The 17226-nt window shown below is 57.3% G+C and overlaps 1 protein-coding gene across 1 annotated transcript; it reads right to left on the bottom strand.

The window, feature by feature from the left end:
- Positions 1–804: 804 nt before the first annotated feature.
- Positions 805–17200, bottom strand: PRPF31 (pre-mRNA processing factor 31). Its single transcript, XM_082368168.1, has 14 exons — positions 17064–17200; positions 13833–14017; positions 13683–13743; positions 11069–11152; positions 10365–10462; positions 9666–9772; positions 8824–8993; positions 6385–6542; positions 5148–5237; positions 3448–3575; positions 3288–3360; positions 2547–2675; positions 2343–2441; positions 805–1212 (listed from the first exon to the last, which is right to left on the bottom strand). The coding sequence occupies exons 2-14, from the start codon at positions 14007–14009 to the stop codon at positions 1087–1089; spliced, it is 1500 nt and encodes a 499-aa protein (XP_082224294.1). The 5' UTR covers positions 14010–14017; positions 17064–17200; the 3' UTR covers positions 805–1086.
- Between the last annotated feature and the right edge of the window lie 26 nt (positions 17201–17226).

Here is a 17226-nt window from a genome sequence, read left to right as displayed (position 1 = left end):
AGAGGGCCTCTGAGGTCCAGAGACAGAGCCCTGGGCTGAGGGAGGGACTGGGGACCGGAGACACACACAGAGCCCCTAGTGGTGATGGGGGAGTCCCAGAGAGACGAACAGAAAGAGAGAGATCTCAGATAGGACCCAGTGAGCCAGAAAGAGACGCAGGGAGAAAGCTCGAGCTAGAGAGACATTGCTCCCCCAGGGCTGGTCCTCCTGGGTAATTAAGGGCTGACCGTGCAGGTAAGTGAGCAGCCGTGAAGCCCATCTCCCAGCATGGGGTAGGCTACCCCTGGCGGCACGGCACTCTCCTTACCTGGCAGGAACTTTCATAGCCCTGAGTCCCTGCCAGGGCTGGGCACCTGTTTGCTCCACCCCGCCGGGGCTTGGCACACCAGGGTGGGAGGGGGAGTCCTCAGCAAACACTGGACAGAATAACAAAAGTGCCCCGTCGTGGGGCCCTGACGGTGAGCCCAGTGCTAAGTGCTTCCTGGGCATCTTTTACGTCCTCACAGGTGCGCCTGGTGGTTGAAGTGTGGAGGCTTGGAAGGCGGCAGAGGCCAGCTGCATGAGATGCCACGACCACCCAGGGCGGCCTGCATTGAAAGCTGGGGCGTCAGAACGGCCGGGGTTCTCTAAGGGGGCTGAAGATGGAGAGGGCTCTTCTCTTCCCGGGACTGCACAATGAGGAAGTGACAGGCCCGGGGTTGGATCCAGATTCCAGGGAGCCCAAGCTCTGTCCCCCAAAACCCCGTAGCTCTGACTCCTCAAATCGCCCAGGTGTTTGACAAACGATCACTCGCCAAGAACAGGTCCTGATAACGTGCTTTTAATTGCACTTATTCAAAGGTATTTCCTTTCCCGGTTAAAATAAAAAGGACGCGTGATGAAGGCGGGCTGTGTGTTTGAGTGGGGCGGCGATCTCTGTGCTCCGGGGCCGGGCCTTCTCCCGAGCCTCGCCGGACAGTCCCAGCACTGGCCGGCACGGGGCGGCTCTCCTTGCCGGAACCTCCCAGGCCCATCCTGAACCCGATCCCTTCAGAGAGGTGTGGCCTCTGTGTCCCTTCAGCGGGAGAAGGCCCAGGGCGCCGCCCCTCAGGTGGACATGATGCCGCTCTTCTCACCCTTGACCTTGAGGAACTCGGCCATGCTGGAGAAATACTTCTGGTTGGCCTCAGCCACCTTCTTCTCTGCTGCTTGTGGGTTCACAATCTCCAGGCCCTGGGCAGGTGGGGGAGATGGGATGGGGTGGGGAGACGGGCCTGGGCCCTAACAATGCCCCCCGCCCAGCTCCCCCAGCTCCCACTGAAGGAATCATGAAATGTCAGGGGCCCACGGGCCCTTCCCAGTGGCCCTTGGGCTCTGGGCAAACACGTGGACAGTCTGCCAGCCCCCAAATCTCCCCCACCTTGGGAGATTCTGACTCTGTGGGCCGGGGGGTGGGGGAAGAGGGGAGGATCTGGGCATCTGCATTTTTAGCAGGTTCCCCAGGAGATTTTAAAAACACCACCGTTGGAGAACAGCTGATCCTGTTTGGTTCCTGAATAAGGAAACTGAGTCCCAGAAGTAAGTGGCTTGCCTGCAGTTCCAGCACAAATTGCACCAACCCCACCGAGGATTTAACCACCAGCTCTGGGGACCCGACGCATGGCAGGCATTGTTGTGAATGTTTTACACACGGTGATTCTCATCTTCTCGCTGAGGCCTCCCCTGGAGGCTCCCCATCTCCCTTAGTCCTTTCAGTCTCCAGCACCTTCCACCTTCCAACACACTATGTATCTTAGTTATCTGTCCCCCTGCCACCCCCTAAGCTCTGGGAGGGCAAAACTTCCTGTCTCTGTTTTGTGGCTCTGTCCCGGCGCCTGCAACAGCGCGCGGAATTTAGCAGGCGCTCAGCAGACACCTGCTGACGGAGGGAATGAGCTCGTACTCCTCAGATCCCAAGGGCCACACTAGCGCTCTCTGGTGGGTGAATAAACCGAGGCACGGACCCGACAGGTGAGCGGCCTGCCCTGGCTCCACCCTGTGCTCTGGGGGCCGGCTGGGGTCCCGACTGCCCAGCCCACCTACCTAGGACCTTTCCTGTGCCACCCGGCTCTCGGAAGGTGGGGACCCAGAGCCTCAGGGAGGGACTGAGCCTGCTCGAGGTCTTGGAGACCAACTGGTCCCTGGTAACTTCACCGAGTGCAGGGAACCCAGATACGCCCCTTCAGGGGCTTCATCGGTGCCCACTCCCCCCACGGCAGCCCTGAGAGGGGCCCTGTCGTGTGTTCCTTCCGCAGGCGAGGCAGCTGAAGCCCAGGAGGGGAAGGGGTTCTCCCTGAGCCTCCTGACCCCAGCGGGGCCGGTACCTGGAGCGGGGTGAAGGCCACGCTGGAAGCAGTCCCCGAGGAGCGGTCGCGGATGGTGGACTTCCCGCCGTACACCACGCTCTGCTTCTGCAGGGTCCGCTGTGGGGAGGGCCAGGGAGGTGCAGACTGTGGCTGGGGCCCACGCGCCCGAGCCCGCCGCCCCTCGCCCTCAGCCCCCGCCCCCGCCCCCGCCCGCGGCCGTACCTGCAGCGTCTTGGAGATCCTGGCTTTGGTGGCCTCGTTCACCTGTGTCTGCCGCACCCGCCCGCTGCCCGACTTGCCCAGGTGGCCCAGGCTGAAGCCCAGGTCCTCCTGGTAGGCGTCCTCCTCGATCTGGTGGGAGGGGAAGGCGCCCTGTGTCAGCTGCCTCCTCTGTCAGCTAGAGGCCCAGGCACCCACCCCATCAGCCGGCCCTATTCAGGCACCGACTGGGCCCCGAGTGCAGTGAGCCTTGCTGGGGCCCAGCAAGGAAGTCAGGCCCCGTTACTGCTCCCTGAGCTCACAGCTGAGAGGGGCCGTGCGTGTGCGTGCGTGTGTGTGCGTGCGCGTGCGTGTGGTGTAAGAACTGAAATGGGTTTCACTGATGAAACGGCATCTGAGCTAGTTCTTGAAGGATCAGTAGGGTGAGGCTCGGGTAACAAGAGCCTGGCAGGGGTGGAGCCTGGAAGCGCGTGTACAGCGGGGCGGTGGAGGGAAGAGGGGAGGGACGAGACTGGGGAGGGACGAGACTGAACAGCCTCCAGATCCTGGGTGGATGGGAAGCCTCGGGGCGAGGGGGCCAGTGCCGGGTGGATGGGGCGGGGAGAGACTGGAGGCCGGGGTGGGGGGGGGGGGCACAGGGCGGAGGCTAAGGTGTTGTCCCGGATCTGGGGCGGGGAGGCATGGCCACAGATGGAGAGGAAGGAATGCAGCAGGGGGCGGGGGCAGAGCCGGGTGGGCTTTGACCTCCCCGAAGCTCATGCGGTTGGCCTGCTTCCGGATCTCCGTCAGCCCCAGCCGCTCCTTCATCTTGCGGTACCTGGGGACAGGGCAGGGGGTCAGCTGGGAGGGTGCAAGCCTCTTCCCTTCCCATTCCGTCCCGGCCCGACTGGTCTCCGGGCCCCACCTGCGGCCGCCTCGCTTCTTACGCTGCCCGTCGAGGGGCGCGGGCAGCGGCTTCACCTGCTTCACGGGCGGCGGCTCCTGCCACTTGTCGAACTTGCGCTCGATCTCATCCTTCAGCTCGTAGCCCACCTGCGGAGGACGGGGTGGGGGCCCCACAGCTGCTCCCTCGGGCCTGGCCTGTCCGCCCGGCCCCCCCGTTCCCACGTGGCCCTGGAGGACCTCGACCCTCTGGGCTCTGCGGGTTTAAGTCGCACCTACCACGCGATGCTCCCACACTGTATCTCGGCTCAGCCCTCTCCCTCTCCTCTCGACGCTCCCGCGCCCGCTCCCCACCCTCCGCCCCAGCTCTCCTCAGGTCAGTCAGTGGCGACGCCCTGGAGTCGGTCACACCCCGAGAATCCCGCCAGGCTCTTCCTTCAGGAAGGACCCCAAATCGGCCCCCTTTCAGCACCCCCACTGAGGCCAAGCTCTCCCCAGGGTGCGAGGCTGCAGGTGATCTGCCCCCATCCCGCCAGCCTCCTCTCCCCGGAGCTCGCTGTGCTCCAGCCTCAGGGCCTGTGCACCGCCCGTTCCCTCTGCTTGAGACACCCTTCCCCCCAGCATCCACGAGACTCGCGTGCTAAGTGCACTCAGGTCTATGTTAACCCTCACCTCCTCAGAGAAGCCCGCCCTGAGTTCCAGGTTCATCAGTCTCACCTCCCTCGCCACCCCCAACGCCCCGCATCTGTCTTCCCAGCCTTTACTCAGCACCCCTGGACACACCGCAGATCTACCGCTTGTGTCTTCTCGGCCCGCCCCCAGCCAGAATGGAGATGCCACAGAGGCAGGGCTTTTGTCTGTGCGGTTCACTGCTGTACCCCCAGCATCCAGGCCAGTGGTCAGAGAGAGACTGAACCCCTGAACCCACAGTGCCAGGGTGGGTGCTCGGAAAACAATCATGCACAAGACAGAAAACACCTACTCTCCCAGAACAAGTCCACCAAGGCACACAGGTTGATGGAATAATTACGTGAACAACGACAGTGCCGGTAGAGGGGACAGATCCTGGTGCAGTAGGCAAATAAATACCTCCCCCTCCCCCAAAGGTGTCCACAACCAACTCTCTGGTCCCTGTGAATGTGTCACTTTACCTGACAAAAGGGACTTTGCAGATGTGACTGGGCTAAGGATCTGAAACGGGGAGAGGGTGCCTTAGATGATCAGTGCGGACCCAGTGTAATCACTGGGTCCTTAAAGGAGTCAGAGGAGATGTGAAGACAGAAGCAGAGTCAGAGAGAGCTGGGAAGATGCCACGCTGGCTTTGAAGATGGAGGAAGGGGCCACAAGCCGAGGGACGCGGGCGGCCTGTGGAAGCTGCAAGAGGCAGCGGAGCCATCCTCGCCTTGAGCCTCCGGAAGGAATGAACCCTGCCAACACCTTGATTTCAGCCCAGGGAACCCGCCGTGGACTTCTGACCTACAGAACTCTAAGACAGTAACCCTGTGTTGCTTTAGGCCACTAAACTTGCGGTAATCTGTCACAGCAGCAGCAGCAGCAGGAAACTCGTACAGCAGGGGGAGGGGACGCTGACCTCGGCGGGGCCACAACAAACACCCCCGCCTCTGCCCTGTTAGGACAGCGCTCGCCGTGGCGGGCCCTCTACTGACAGCTCTCCCTGAGACAGACCGCGTACCACCCGGACAGACGCCGCCGGCCCCTCACCTTCCCCTCCGCGCTCTCGTGGAAGCTGTCCACTCGGGCTGCCAGCGTGCACTTGGCAGCTACCAGCCGGGCCGCCTTCCGCCGGAGATCCTGCAGCAACGGACAGGAAGGCAGAGTCAGCGTGGGGGTGCAATCAGACCCCTGCCTTTCCACAGTGCTGGCCACCGTGTCAGCAAGTCACCTTTACTGCTACCGCCTTACTGCAATAACGTGTTACAGTAACAAATTATCAGTCAATGATAACGATAACCTACTTCCCCGTTTGCACAGAAGACTGAATTGCACTACTACAGATGGAAGATTATCAGATACGGAGAAAATACCTACATTATGATTAAAATTTAAAACATCCATCTGTGTATCACCAAAAATGGTGTCACGCGCCACAAAAGGTAGGGGCCGAGTTCTGAGAAACACCAAGATGGTACCTGTCACACCCACAGCCCCAAGTCTCGGTGACTAGTCGTAATGGTAGTGGTACCAATGATAATGATGATAAGAAGAATAACAGTAATAATAATAACATAGTAAGCCAGCAGCAGCTAGGCGTAGAGGAGAATTTAACCCTGTCCTAAGAAGTCTGGCCTTGGCCCTGGCTCCTGGGTGGTGATCTGTGCTGGCAGGGGCCTGGGTAAGCCAGAGAACAGCACTGTGACTCAGGGTGGGGTCTCTGCGTCATGGGGTCCCAGCCATGTCTGTGCCCCCGAGCCTCGGCAGAGACTGAGCCCCGAGGCCCCGCGGGGCTTCCCGGCAGCGCTGCGTTCGGGACTTCTGGACCCGGCCCTCGTGCCTTCCCCTCGGCTGGCGTTACTCTGGGTGCCCTCACTCTGATAAACCGTAACCCTGGGTGGATCAGCTCAAGGTGAGCCCTGTGAGTCCTTCTAGTGGCCACTGAACCTGACCGTGGTCTTGGGAACCCGGAACTCACAAGCTTCACGCTTCCATTGCTTTTTACGTGCGAGGCCTGATGTCAAGGTGTTTCGTACGAGTGAGCCCTCGTCTCGACCCCATGAAGCAGGTTCAGTTCACCCCACTTACAGACGGGGAGCCTGAGGCGGGGCCAGAACTCCAACCTGGCCTATCAGCTCCAGCGCCCTTGTTCGTACACCCTGTGTGGTCCATCCTCCAGGGTCCTGACCCCTGTCGTCAGCAGTGACCCCTGGGACCCGGGGAGCAGCAGGGGGCGGGGGGTGCCCTTTGGGGCACAGCATAAGGTTCCAAGGGGGGTGGGACTCACCGGGGGCAGGGACTGCACGATGTCGCTGTGGTAGATGTAGCCGGTGTGGGGCAGCACTGAGGTGGACGAGAAGCCGGACAGCGTCTTGCGCTGGGCCCCGAGCAGCATGATGTTGCAGGCGGGCATCTTGGAGAGGTTGGTCAGGCCGCCGGCCACCCCTGCAGCGGGAGGGAGGGAGGGAGGGGGTCAGAAGGAGCGAGGGCATTTGTCTGGGGGCTCACCGTGCGCTGCACCTTCACAGGAGTTTCTGCTTGGAGTCCCGAGGCGGCCCCGCCAAGGAGGGCCGACGTATCCCACCTCCGACAGGGGTTTGGAGGAGGCTCAGAGAGGTGAAGCCACTTGCTAAAGGTGCACAGGGAGCCAACTGGCCCAGCAGGAACCGGACCCACGTCTGCGAAGCCACACAGGCCCTGCTCCGTGCCTTGGAGTGGTTTTCAGCACGCTGGGGGCTCGTGACGACAGGGCCCAGGTGTGCGCCACCTCTGGGCTCCCTTGAGCGTGTCTGCGGGTGTGGGGAGGGGACGAGGAGCTGCAGGTAAATACTGTAAGTAGTGCCACCTCTGAGGCGGGACCACTGTGTGCAGGGCTCTGTGCTGGGCGCTTTTAAGGATTAGGTAAATGGTCTCATCACACACACGAGTCCTTGAAACAAGCCTCCAACACCCGTGCGGGAGCAGAACAACCCCCACGGTCACTGACATCACCATCCCTGGAACCTGCAACTACAGTGCCACATGCAGCCAAAGGGACTCTGCAGATACGAGCAAGTTAAGGACCCTGAGAAGGGGAGATTATCCTGGAGGATCCTGGTGGGCTCAACGTAATCATGAGGGTCCTTAAAAGTGGGAGAGAAAAGCGGAGTCAGAGTGGCGCAAGAGGAGACTTTCAAGACAGAGGAAGGGGCCACGAGCCAAGGGATGCAGGCGCCCCTGGAAGCTGGAAAAGGCAGGGAAACGGCTTCCTCCCCTGACCCACCATAGAGGACCGCAGCCCTGCCGACACTTTCATTTTAGCCCCGTGAGGCCCACGGTGGACTTCTGACCTCCACAACTGTCGGATGATAAACTGCGTCGTTCAAGCCTCTTGGTTCGTGGTCATTTGTTACAGCAGTCACAGGAAACTAGCACAACCCCCAATCGCCACTGGGGAAACTGAGGCACGTGACACCGTTTGCCCAAAGATGTGAGGTCAGCGAGGGGGGAAGCAGGATCCAGACCCGAGCTTATCCTTCCCCGACACCACTGCTTCTACCTGCAACTCTGCACACACCTGCCCCCAAGACTGTGTTATGCGCTGAACTGTGCCCCCCCCAAATTCACACATTGAAGTCCTAACCCTCCCCCCCCCACACCTCAGAATGTGACTGTATTTGGAGACAGGGTCTTTAAAGAGGTGATCAGGGACTTCCCTGGTGGCGCAGTGGTTAAGACTCAGCGCTCCCAATGCAGGGGGCCCAGGTTTGATCCCTGGTCAGGAAACTAGATCCCACATGCATGCCGCAACTAAGGAGCCAGCGAGCTGCAAATAAGGAGCTGGTGAGCCGCAACTAAGGAGCTGGCGAGCCGCAATTAAGGAGCCCGCCTGCCACAACTAAGACCCGGCACGACCAAATTAAAAAAAAAAAAAAAAAAGGTGATCAAGGTGAAATGATGTCACAGGATGGGCCCTAATCCAATGGGACTGGTGTCCTTACGAGAGGAGGAGACTAGGACACAGTCACACATGGAGGGAAGACCACATGAGGACGTAGTGAAAAGGTGGCCATCTACACACCAAGGGGAGAGGCCTCAGAAGGAACCAGCCCTGCTGACACCTGATCTCAGTCTCCCAGCCTCCAGACTGTGAGAGGATAAACCTCAGTTGTTGAAGCCCCCCCAGTCTATGGTACTTTGTTACAGCAGCCTGAGCTGACTAATACGGCTGCTTTATCAAACTCCCCCAGAAAGTGTTTCTCGGTTGAAGGGGCCAGGAGCCTGAGGGGGCACTCTGAGGCCGCAGAGAGCCCCCGAGGAGGAAGGGACCCACTGTTTAGTCCTAACACACTGCCAGGAGCAGTGCCCCTCTTGTGGAGAATACTGAGGCTCAGAGAGCTGACTTTACTGCTGCCAGGCGGCGCCGTGGGCCCGTGGCAGAGCTGGCAGCTGCTGGCATGCCCAGCCTTTCCACCAGCCACGCCGCCTCTCCCCTTTGCGGCCTGTCTGGCCCCAGCTCTGCCGGGGATGCGGGCGCTGACCCGGCTCAGGGCCCCCATCCTTCCTCCGTGTCTGTGTGAAGAGCAAGCTGGCCGACCTCTGTGGCCTCCGGGAGAGATGAGAGGGTGGGGGCGAGGGGACACGGTCCCGGGGCCCCAGGGCCAGACCCCCATTTTACAGAAGAGGAACAGACTTCCCCAAGGTCACGCGGCCCGCGGGGCCGTCGCTGCGTGGGCACGGGCCTCACCCATGATCTTGGCGGCGGTGGACGCCCCAATGATGATGGACAGGTTGGGCGCGATGAAGGACATGCGCGACTCCACGTACTCGTAGATCCGGTGCTTGGAGGCGTTGAGCTCCAGCGCCATGTCGCAGGCCTCCTCCAGCCGTTCCAGCTCCTCCTCCGACAGCTGCTGCCTGCGGGGCGGGGGCGGGGCGGGGGCGAGGCTGGGACGACCCGACCTTCCAGCTTCAGCAGCTCCCTTCTGAGCGGCCCGGGCCCGCGTCCTCCCAGCTGCGTGTGTGTGTGTGCACACGCGTGTGCGGCTTCACCGCAGCTATCGCTCCCGCCGGCCCTGAGGCCTGGAGGCCAGCGCTGCCGGGAACCCGTCCTCGGTGGCACCACCTCCCTGCCCAGTCCTGTCTCCGTCTGGGGGAGGCGCCCCTGCCCAGGCCATGCCAGAGCCGCGCCTCTGCAGGCGCTCCCTCTGCCTGAAACGCTCTCCCGCCGAGGCCCCCCACACCCTGCGGGCCTCAGCCCTGCTGGCCACCCCTCGGAGCACGGTCACCGCTGCGATCAACCGTTCCAGAGCTCTGCTCCGGGGTGACAGATGTCCCCTTCTCCTAGGCACAGCATGGACGCCGGAGGGGCAGGTGGAGAGCCGGCATTCACCCCAGCGAGGGGATGACACGTCAGAGGCGGACACTTCCAATTACGGGCCTGCCCCTTGCCTCACCCTCGGAACCTCGGGTGCGGCTGGCTTCTCACGCCCGGGGAGCCCCGAGCCCAGCACGGTGCCTGGCTTGCGAGCCCAAGTGCCCTAGCCCCCGAGACTGACGGCCATGCCGCTGGCCGGACCCCGTGCGCACCCCTGGGTGGTGGAGGCAGTGACGCTGACGACCATGATGGTGGCGTTGGTCAGGATCTGCTGCAGGTTCTCGTTGTTCTTGCACTTGTCCAGGCTGTTGCCCAGCTCCTGGGGGGCAAGAGGGCGGGACAAGGGCCTGGGACTCAGGAAGCTCTAGAGCCTCTCGTGCTCCTGCACCCCCCCGATCCGTACCCGGGGCACTCCCCTGCCTCCCCCACTCCTGGCAACTCCGCTGCTCAAAGGATCCGCACCGTCTGCCCCGTGCGGGCTGACCCGGAAGCAGAGCCGAGCACATGGGCCACCCAGGGAAGACCCACTGCCGCCACAGGCCTGCGGCCCGTGGCCACTCAGAGTGCGGGTCTGACCACGTCACTTCCCTGTGTGGGCATCCCCTGCCACCGCCCCCACCCGCCCCTGGACTCACGGGGGGCCCTGTGCACTGGTGACCCCGCCTTCACTTTCCCATAAGACCCGGAGCCTCTGCAACTCGCCTCTCGCCTCCTCTCTTGTTCCCTGAATGCACCAGGCCTGTTGCCATCTCGGGGTCTTGGCACTTAGGACTGCTTCCCTGATTCTCATCCCGTCTCCGGCCAAAGGCTGAGCGAGGGGAGCCTTCCCCTTAGACCTGGGGGGTCCGAGAGCAAGGCCCCGCCTCCCCTTCACATTAGTGGCAGTCGGGGAGCCCCTTCTTCCCATTTACCTTGACGGTGCGGATGTAATCCAGTGCATTGGGGACCAGAGACTCCAGTTCGGGGAATCGCTTCGAGTACTTATCCCGGATGAACTTATGGATGATGTCTAAGGGCGACAGGGCGGAGAGGAGCCCGATGAGGGGCAGGCAGACTCTGCTGGCTCCCCCAGTACCCACTTCCCCTTCTTCCTTCAGCAGCAAAACCCCTAATTATAGCTGGGCTCACGGACACGCAGCACAAAGCTACATTTCCCAGCTGCCCTTATGGCTGGATGCAGCCATGGGAGTTAGTTCTGATCTACAAGATGTGAGCTGAAGTCACATGTGCAACTTCCAGGCCACTCCCTCAAAGGAAAAAAATGCGCCCTCCTCTTCTCTCCCATCTTTTTGCTGATGAGGATGTGGAGGTGATGGCTGGAGGTGGGCAGTCACCTTGTACCATGAAAACAGGTGGCAGATCAACGAGACAGAAAGAGCCTGGACTCCTCATCCAGACTTTCATATGACAGGAAAATATGCTTCCTTTTCACGTAACCACTTGTCACAGGAGCTGAACCTGGATTCCAGCTAATACAGGGGCTTGGGGGCAGGACCCCGGGAAAGGCCAGCAGGGAAGACGGCCTGCGATCCTGCCTGCCCCTCCCTTGGGGATGGGAGGAGGCCGTGGGGGACACCGGGCAGGGCTGTCCCTGCTTGCCCTTCCCGGCACTCACTCAGCTCGTTCTCGATCTCCACCGTCAGGTTGTTGGCGTCCACGATGACCCGGTACTCGGGGGCCGCCTCCACCGGTCCCATCACTGTGAGGATGAGAAAGAGCCTGGTGTGGGTGTGTGTCTATGCACCCACCCCGTCCCAGATCCCACAGCTCAGGGAGACTGGGGATGCGGCTGGGGCGGGGCAGGGAGGGGCTGAAGAGGAAACTGGGGGACAGGTTTGCATATCTGCAAACCTCCCATCTCTCCCTCCAGGCCAGTCTAGACTTGACCCCATCTCACCGTGGACCTAAACCCCCCTGGGGCTCACCACACCCTTAGACTAACAGCGCAGCTACCCAGAGCGATGTTTGAGGCCTCCCAAAAGGCCGGAAGCTCTGCGAGGACCAGCACCGGGTCTGCTTCCTGTGGCTGCACCCCGATGCGCCTGGCCCATTGCAGTCGCTCCGTGCACACTTGCTGACTCAGTGACTCCAGTCTGGTCTCTGCACCTTCCTGGCCCCATCCTCTCATCACACCCCTGCTTTATTTCATTCCAGCCATTAAAGGACTGATTACAGTGCCCTGAACACTCTGCCTGCTTCACTCTTCTCTTGGCCTCTGAATATGCTGTTCCCTCTCCCTGGTACATCCCTTCCTCGTGTCTGTTTCTGGAAAACCCTTCAAGCTCTAACAATAACAACAATAATGACGATGATGACAGTATTATCACGAGCAACTGACACACACAGGACTTACTGGGCATACGACACTGTTACAAGTGCCTTACGGGCATTAACTTATTTTATCCACCACCAGCCAGGGAGGCTGGTGTTAAATCAGGCCAATGTTGCAGAGAAGGACACGGAGGGACACGGCCTGATGTCACCGAGCCAGCAGATGGCAGAGCTGAGAGCTGACTCCTGAGTCTGCGCTCTGATTTCTGATGCTCAAGTGCCTCTATGTCCTTAAGACTCACAAGGTGCCTAAGAACCCCTCCCTCACCTTGCAGGAGGGGTCGGCTGTCTCCTCTGGGCTCCCGCCACACTCCCGCCACATCCATTAGGCACCATCGCCACCCAGTTTTGAGGTGTTTCGTGTCCACCTTCCCCACCAGACACGGGGTGTGACTGGGTCTGACTTAAAATCCCCGAGCCTGGCCCACACCAGGAAATGTCACTTTTATGATTCCCCGCGACTCCCTGGCCTGGCATTTGAAACCCTGCAGGGTCTGGTGCCTTGCCAGCCTCCCCACCACTGTGGATGTCCAAGGTTTTGCAGGTGCAGCTCCCTTTCCCTGGGCGCACCCCCCGCCACCCCGTTCTTGGCCTGTCATGTGTATTCATGCTTCAAAGCCCAGCCGAGACATCAGTTCTTCCCTGACTGCGGCAGGGTCAGCCAGCTCCTCCTGTGGCTCCCGAGTGCCCTGGGCTCCCTCCATCCCAGCAGGCACCGCCCACCAGTAACTGCTCCGCCAGCCCCTGAGCGTTCTGAGAGCAGGGGCCCACACAGGCCTGGCCCCCAGGGAGCCTCAGGAAAACTTTAAAGAAAGTTTTAAAGGTTTAAAGTTTAACCCTCGTGGTGCAGTGGTTAAGAATCCGCCTGCCAATGCAGGGGACACAGGTTCGAGCCCTGGTCCGGGAAGATCCCTCATGCCGCGGAGCAACTAAGCCCGTGCTCCACAACAAGAGAAGCCACCGCAATGAGAAGCCCACCGCAACTAGAGAGAAAGCCTGCGCGCAGCAACGAGGACCCAACGCAGCCGACAAGTTAATTAATTTTTTTAAAAAAGAAAGGGTGGAACAAGTGAGTCTCCCTGAAACTCTGCTCTGACTACACCATTTCTGTGCCAAAAAGCTTCCCTTGGCTCCCCGCTGCCGAGGAATTCCACTCGAGAGCCACAGCTTTCCAAGAAAAACGGGGGTGATGACGGCATTGTCCTCTTAGAGTTGGTCTGAACACTCAACAGATAACCCAGCTTTGCCCAGAGTTAGAAGTGAGGAGAGACTTTAATAATTTTTATGGATACTTTTTTATATTTTCATGGTTACTTTCCATTAACCAAATGATACCAGTTTTCCATCCACAGTAGCAATATCTTTCCTTCTTGGGTAAACTGAAGGAAAAAAGTATGTGGATTTAAAAATGTGAAATAATAAGAGAAGTGTTTTACAGGTGTGGCAAAACTCTATAACTGATCAGGTTATCAATAAAGTTTGGGAAGCCTTGAGATAAATCCTATCAATCACAATTAGCCAGCACTCAGCACAGAGCAAGGAGCTGACACTTAAGAAGTGTCAGCTTTAGGGACTTCCCTGGCGGTCCAGTGGTTAGGACTCTGCACTTCCACTGCAGGGGGCCTGGGTCTCATCCCTGGCTGGGGAATTAAGACCCGCAGGCTGCGCAGCGCGGCCAAAAAAGAAAACTTAAAAAAATGAAAGAAGTATCAGCTTTAGAATGCAGTACACCCTTGGGAGAGGAGGGGACTGGGCTGGGATGGAAGAGAAGAGGGCTCTGGCAAAGGGTGAGAGAAACAGCCAACTTCCAAAGTCACCAGCAGCATAAGAGCCGAGGGGCCAGGCCGGAGAAGAGCCTGGGTGGGGGTGGGCGTGGGCGAGGGCGAGGGCGAAGGTACCTTCCGAAGCTTTGGCCTGCTTGCTGATATACTCCTCAATCTTCATCATGATCTCAGCGAACTGTCCGGGGAGAAGCGGAGAGTCAGAACCCGGGACTCTCCAGGCAAAGCAGCTGCTGCCCGTGTCACACCCCCCGGAGCTCCTCTCACCATCTTGCTGTCCCACAGCTTGGCGATGCTCTTGACCGAATCTCCGGAAAGATCCAGCTGGGTCTCCTCCTGCACATCCTCGATCGCCGGCTCCTCCTCTTCCTCCCCGTAGCTCCCTCCTTCCTCCTCTTCTGCCGCCTCCTCGAGGTCAGCTAGGAGCTCGTCGGCCAGAGACATCCCGAGGCCTGCGGGGAGGGCGAGTGGGGCCCCCGCTCATTACTGGGAGAGGCCCCCCCGCCAGATGGCCCCGGTCCTTCTTGATCAACCTCACCAGCATGCACGCTCCACAAGGACAGGTACACTCTTTTGCTTTTTTCTCTAGCTCCTAACTGTGCCTGGCACATAACAGATGCTCAATAAATACCTACTGAATGAATCCATGAACCCACTTCCCAGAACCAGATGGTCTCCAGTCAAAACTCACACTACCCACCCTTCTCACCTTCACTTCACTGGACAAGACACTGCACACCCCTCACACCACCACTTCGCTAAGACTTAGAAGATACATCCCCGCCCTTGATAAGACCTCTCCTCACATCCTTTCCTTCCCCCCCTAGCAGAGGCCCCTCCCCACCAACTGCTGGGCCCCAAATGGGTGACACATCCTGCTCTCCTCAGCCATCAGGACAACCAGGCGGGGCCTAAAGTGTCTAGAGCCTCCAGGCCCATCACCTCGGGCTACGAGCAACTCCTCATCTACCCCCAGGTGCTGTCCAAATATTAGTATTTTCGGTGAATCCCACGCAGTGGAAAAGCCTGCGAAGCACTACTCTACAAGGTACAATCCCCACCACTCTGTCCTCCCCAGTGCTTTGTTTTTTTTTTTAAATAAGAAACACTCCCTCTTCCTGTTCTTCTCCTCTTTCAATAAGACAAATGTAGGGGGAAGGGGGGGAGGAATAAATGTGAGATTGGGATGGACATACACACACTACTATGTATAACATAGATAACTAATAAGAACCTGCTGTATAGCAAAGGGACCTCTACCCAATACTCTGTAAGGACCTATATGGGAAAACAATCTAAAAAAGAGCGAATATATGTATATGTATAACTGCTTCACTTTGCCATACAGCAGAAAGTAACACAGCATTGAAGACCAACTATACTCCAATAAAAATTAAAAAAAAAAAAAAGACAAATGCAACATGTACACACTACTATATAAAAAACAGGTAACCAACAAGTACCTACTGTATAGCACAGGGAACTATACTCAGTATTTTGTAATAACCTATAAGGGAAAAGAGTCTGAAAAAGAATAGATAGATATATATGTATATATATATAACTGAATTACTTTGCTGTGCACCTGAAACTAACACAACATTGTAAATCAACTATACTTCAATTAAAAAAATGAAATTAAAGAACAGGGGAATTCCCTGACGGTCCAGTGGTTAGGACTTGGCGCTTTCACTACTGTGGCCCCGGGTTCAATCCCTGGTTGGGGAATTAAGATCCTGCAAGCTGTATGGTGCAGCCAAAAGAATAAAGAAATAAAATAAAATTTACAGAAAGACAAACGGAGGCTGCAAACTTCCATGTCCACAGAGGCTAAGTGGGTGACATAAGTGAGTGAAGCAGGCTGGGGGTTGGGCAACTGGAGACGTGGAGCCTGGAGAGCTAGGGAATCATGCCTGATGTGAAAGCTCAGCTGACACAACGCTTCAGACACGCCCTGCTAGTGGGAACACGGGCTCCATGTTGCCAGGTTTTCTAATTTTTTTCAAGAAAAGTAAGAGAGTCAGAATTTTTATGTGTAACCTCCCAGTTTTGAAAAGTTTCTTTCTAAGTGGCTAATTTAAACAGACCACCATGGCACAGGCCAAACTAAAACGATTACAGGAAAGATTTGGCCCTTGAGCTGCCGGTTTAGGACCCCTGGATGTTCAGTTGTCTCTGAGCTCAGTCTCCCCTCATACCCTCCTTTCTCCCTAAGATGCAATGTCCCCTTTATACTCACTTCTCTTTAAAAGACACAGCTTTTCCTTGTAAACGCACCCACGTTATCTCACACACACCTTTCTCTAAAACTCTCGTTACTCTCGCTTTCTCTGAATAAGAGGAACTTTTCCTTTATTGGACATGACCTGCTCTCCATACATAAGACTCAAGTATCTCTTCTTATCCTCTCTTCTGTTTCCCCACTAAACTGTAAGCAAAACCAGGGGTGGTATCTGTCTGTTCACTGTTATATCTCCACCATCTAGCAGAATCTCCAGCACGTTGTAGGTATTCAAGAAATATTGGGCAAATGAATGAATGAACTTTATTTAATCCTTATACTTTATTTAATCCTTATATAATAAACTTTATTAAATCCTTTATTTAATCCTTATATCCTTAACTTTATTTAATAATTATACCTTATCCTTATTAAATCCTTTAATTTAATCCTTAAACCACATTATGGTTTCCTTTCTCCGGCTCTCTGGATATATTATTTTTTCATCCCAAAGGTAAGGGCACAAACATTATTTCTTGCAGCGTGGACTATCTCTGACCCTGAGACTAGACCCTATCCCGCTGTTCTACATCCTATGAACACTTTAGTTCACTTCAACACTTGAGATTCTCTAAATGTCTAACATTTTGTTTAATGTCTATCTTCCCCATTAAGCTTAAATTTGCATGAAAAGAGGGACCGTGTCCATTTTGTTCCCTGCACACTATTTCCATCGCCCAGCGCAGCACCTGGCACGGAGTAGGTACCACGACCTCGCCTGATGCCAGCCAACCTCTCCAGCCTCAGCCCCCGCCACTATCCCCCACGCCCCTGAATCCTTCTCACGCTTTTTTCGCTTACCAATTTCTTCCCCTCACTTTAGGTCTTCATTCCCTCCCTTTTTACCAGTTCAACACCTCTTCATCCTTCAGTTCTCATATTCCACCTCCCTGACCCACGCACCCCACTCTAGAATAGATAGGTTGCTTGGTGATATACACCCCGCACGCCCTGTGTGTACCCTAAGGCACTTCACACATTTGTGATTATTTAAGTAATTACTTGATTAAGCCTGTCTCCCCAGGCACCATGCAAAGCGCCAAGAGGGCCGGGAACGATTTTTTGCTGCCGCTATATCCCCAGAGCCGTAACAATGTAGGAGCATTTGAGACCTTTGGGTAGTCGGTCTACGAAGGCCCGCCTTTCTCCTTACACACTTCCTCCCCCAGACCCAGGAAGCCAACCTCCCGCCCTTCCCTCGTCTCCATCACACTCACCTTTTCTCTTCTCGCACGATGGTTTCTAGGAAATTAGCTGCCCAGCAGCGGTCGACGCTCACTGATGACGTTTCACCCTTGCGCCGTCGTCGAAGCAAAGCTGCGTTCTGATTGGCCCCTGCACCGCGTCTTTCCTGGCTGCGTTTGGAACAACAACTTTATT

The sequence above is a fragment of the Balaenoptera borealis genome, assembly GCF_965194805.1.
Source record: "Balaenoptera borealis genome assembly, chromosome: 19".
NCBI classification, from domain to species: Eukaryota; Metazoa; Chordata; class Mammalia; order Artiodactyla; family Balaenopteridae; genus Balaenoptera; species Balaenoptera borealis.
This window is presented reverse-complemented; position numbering and strand designations above follow the sequence as displayed.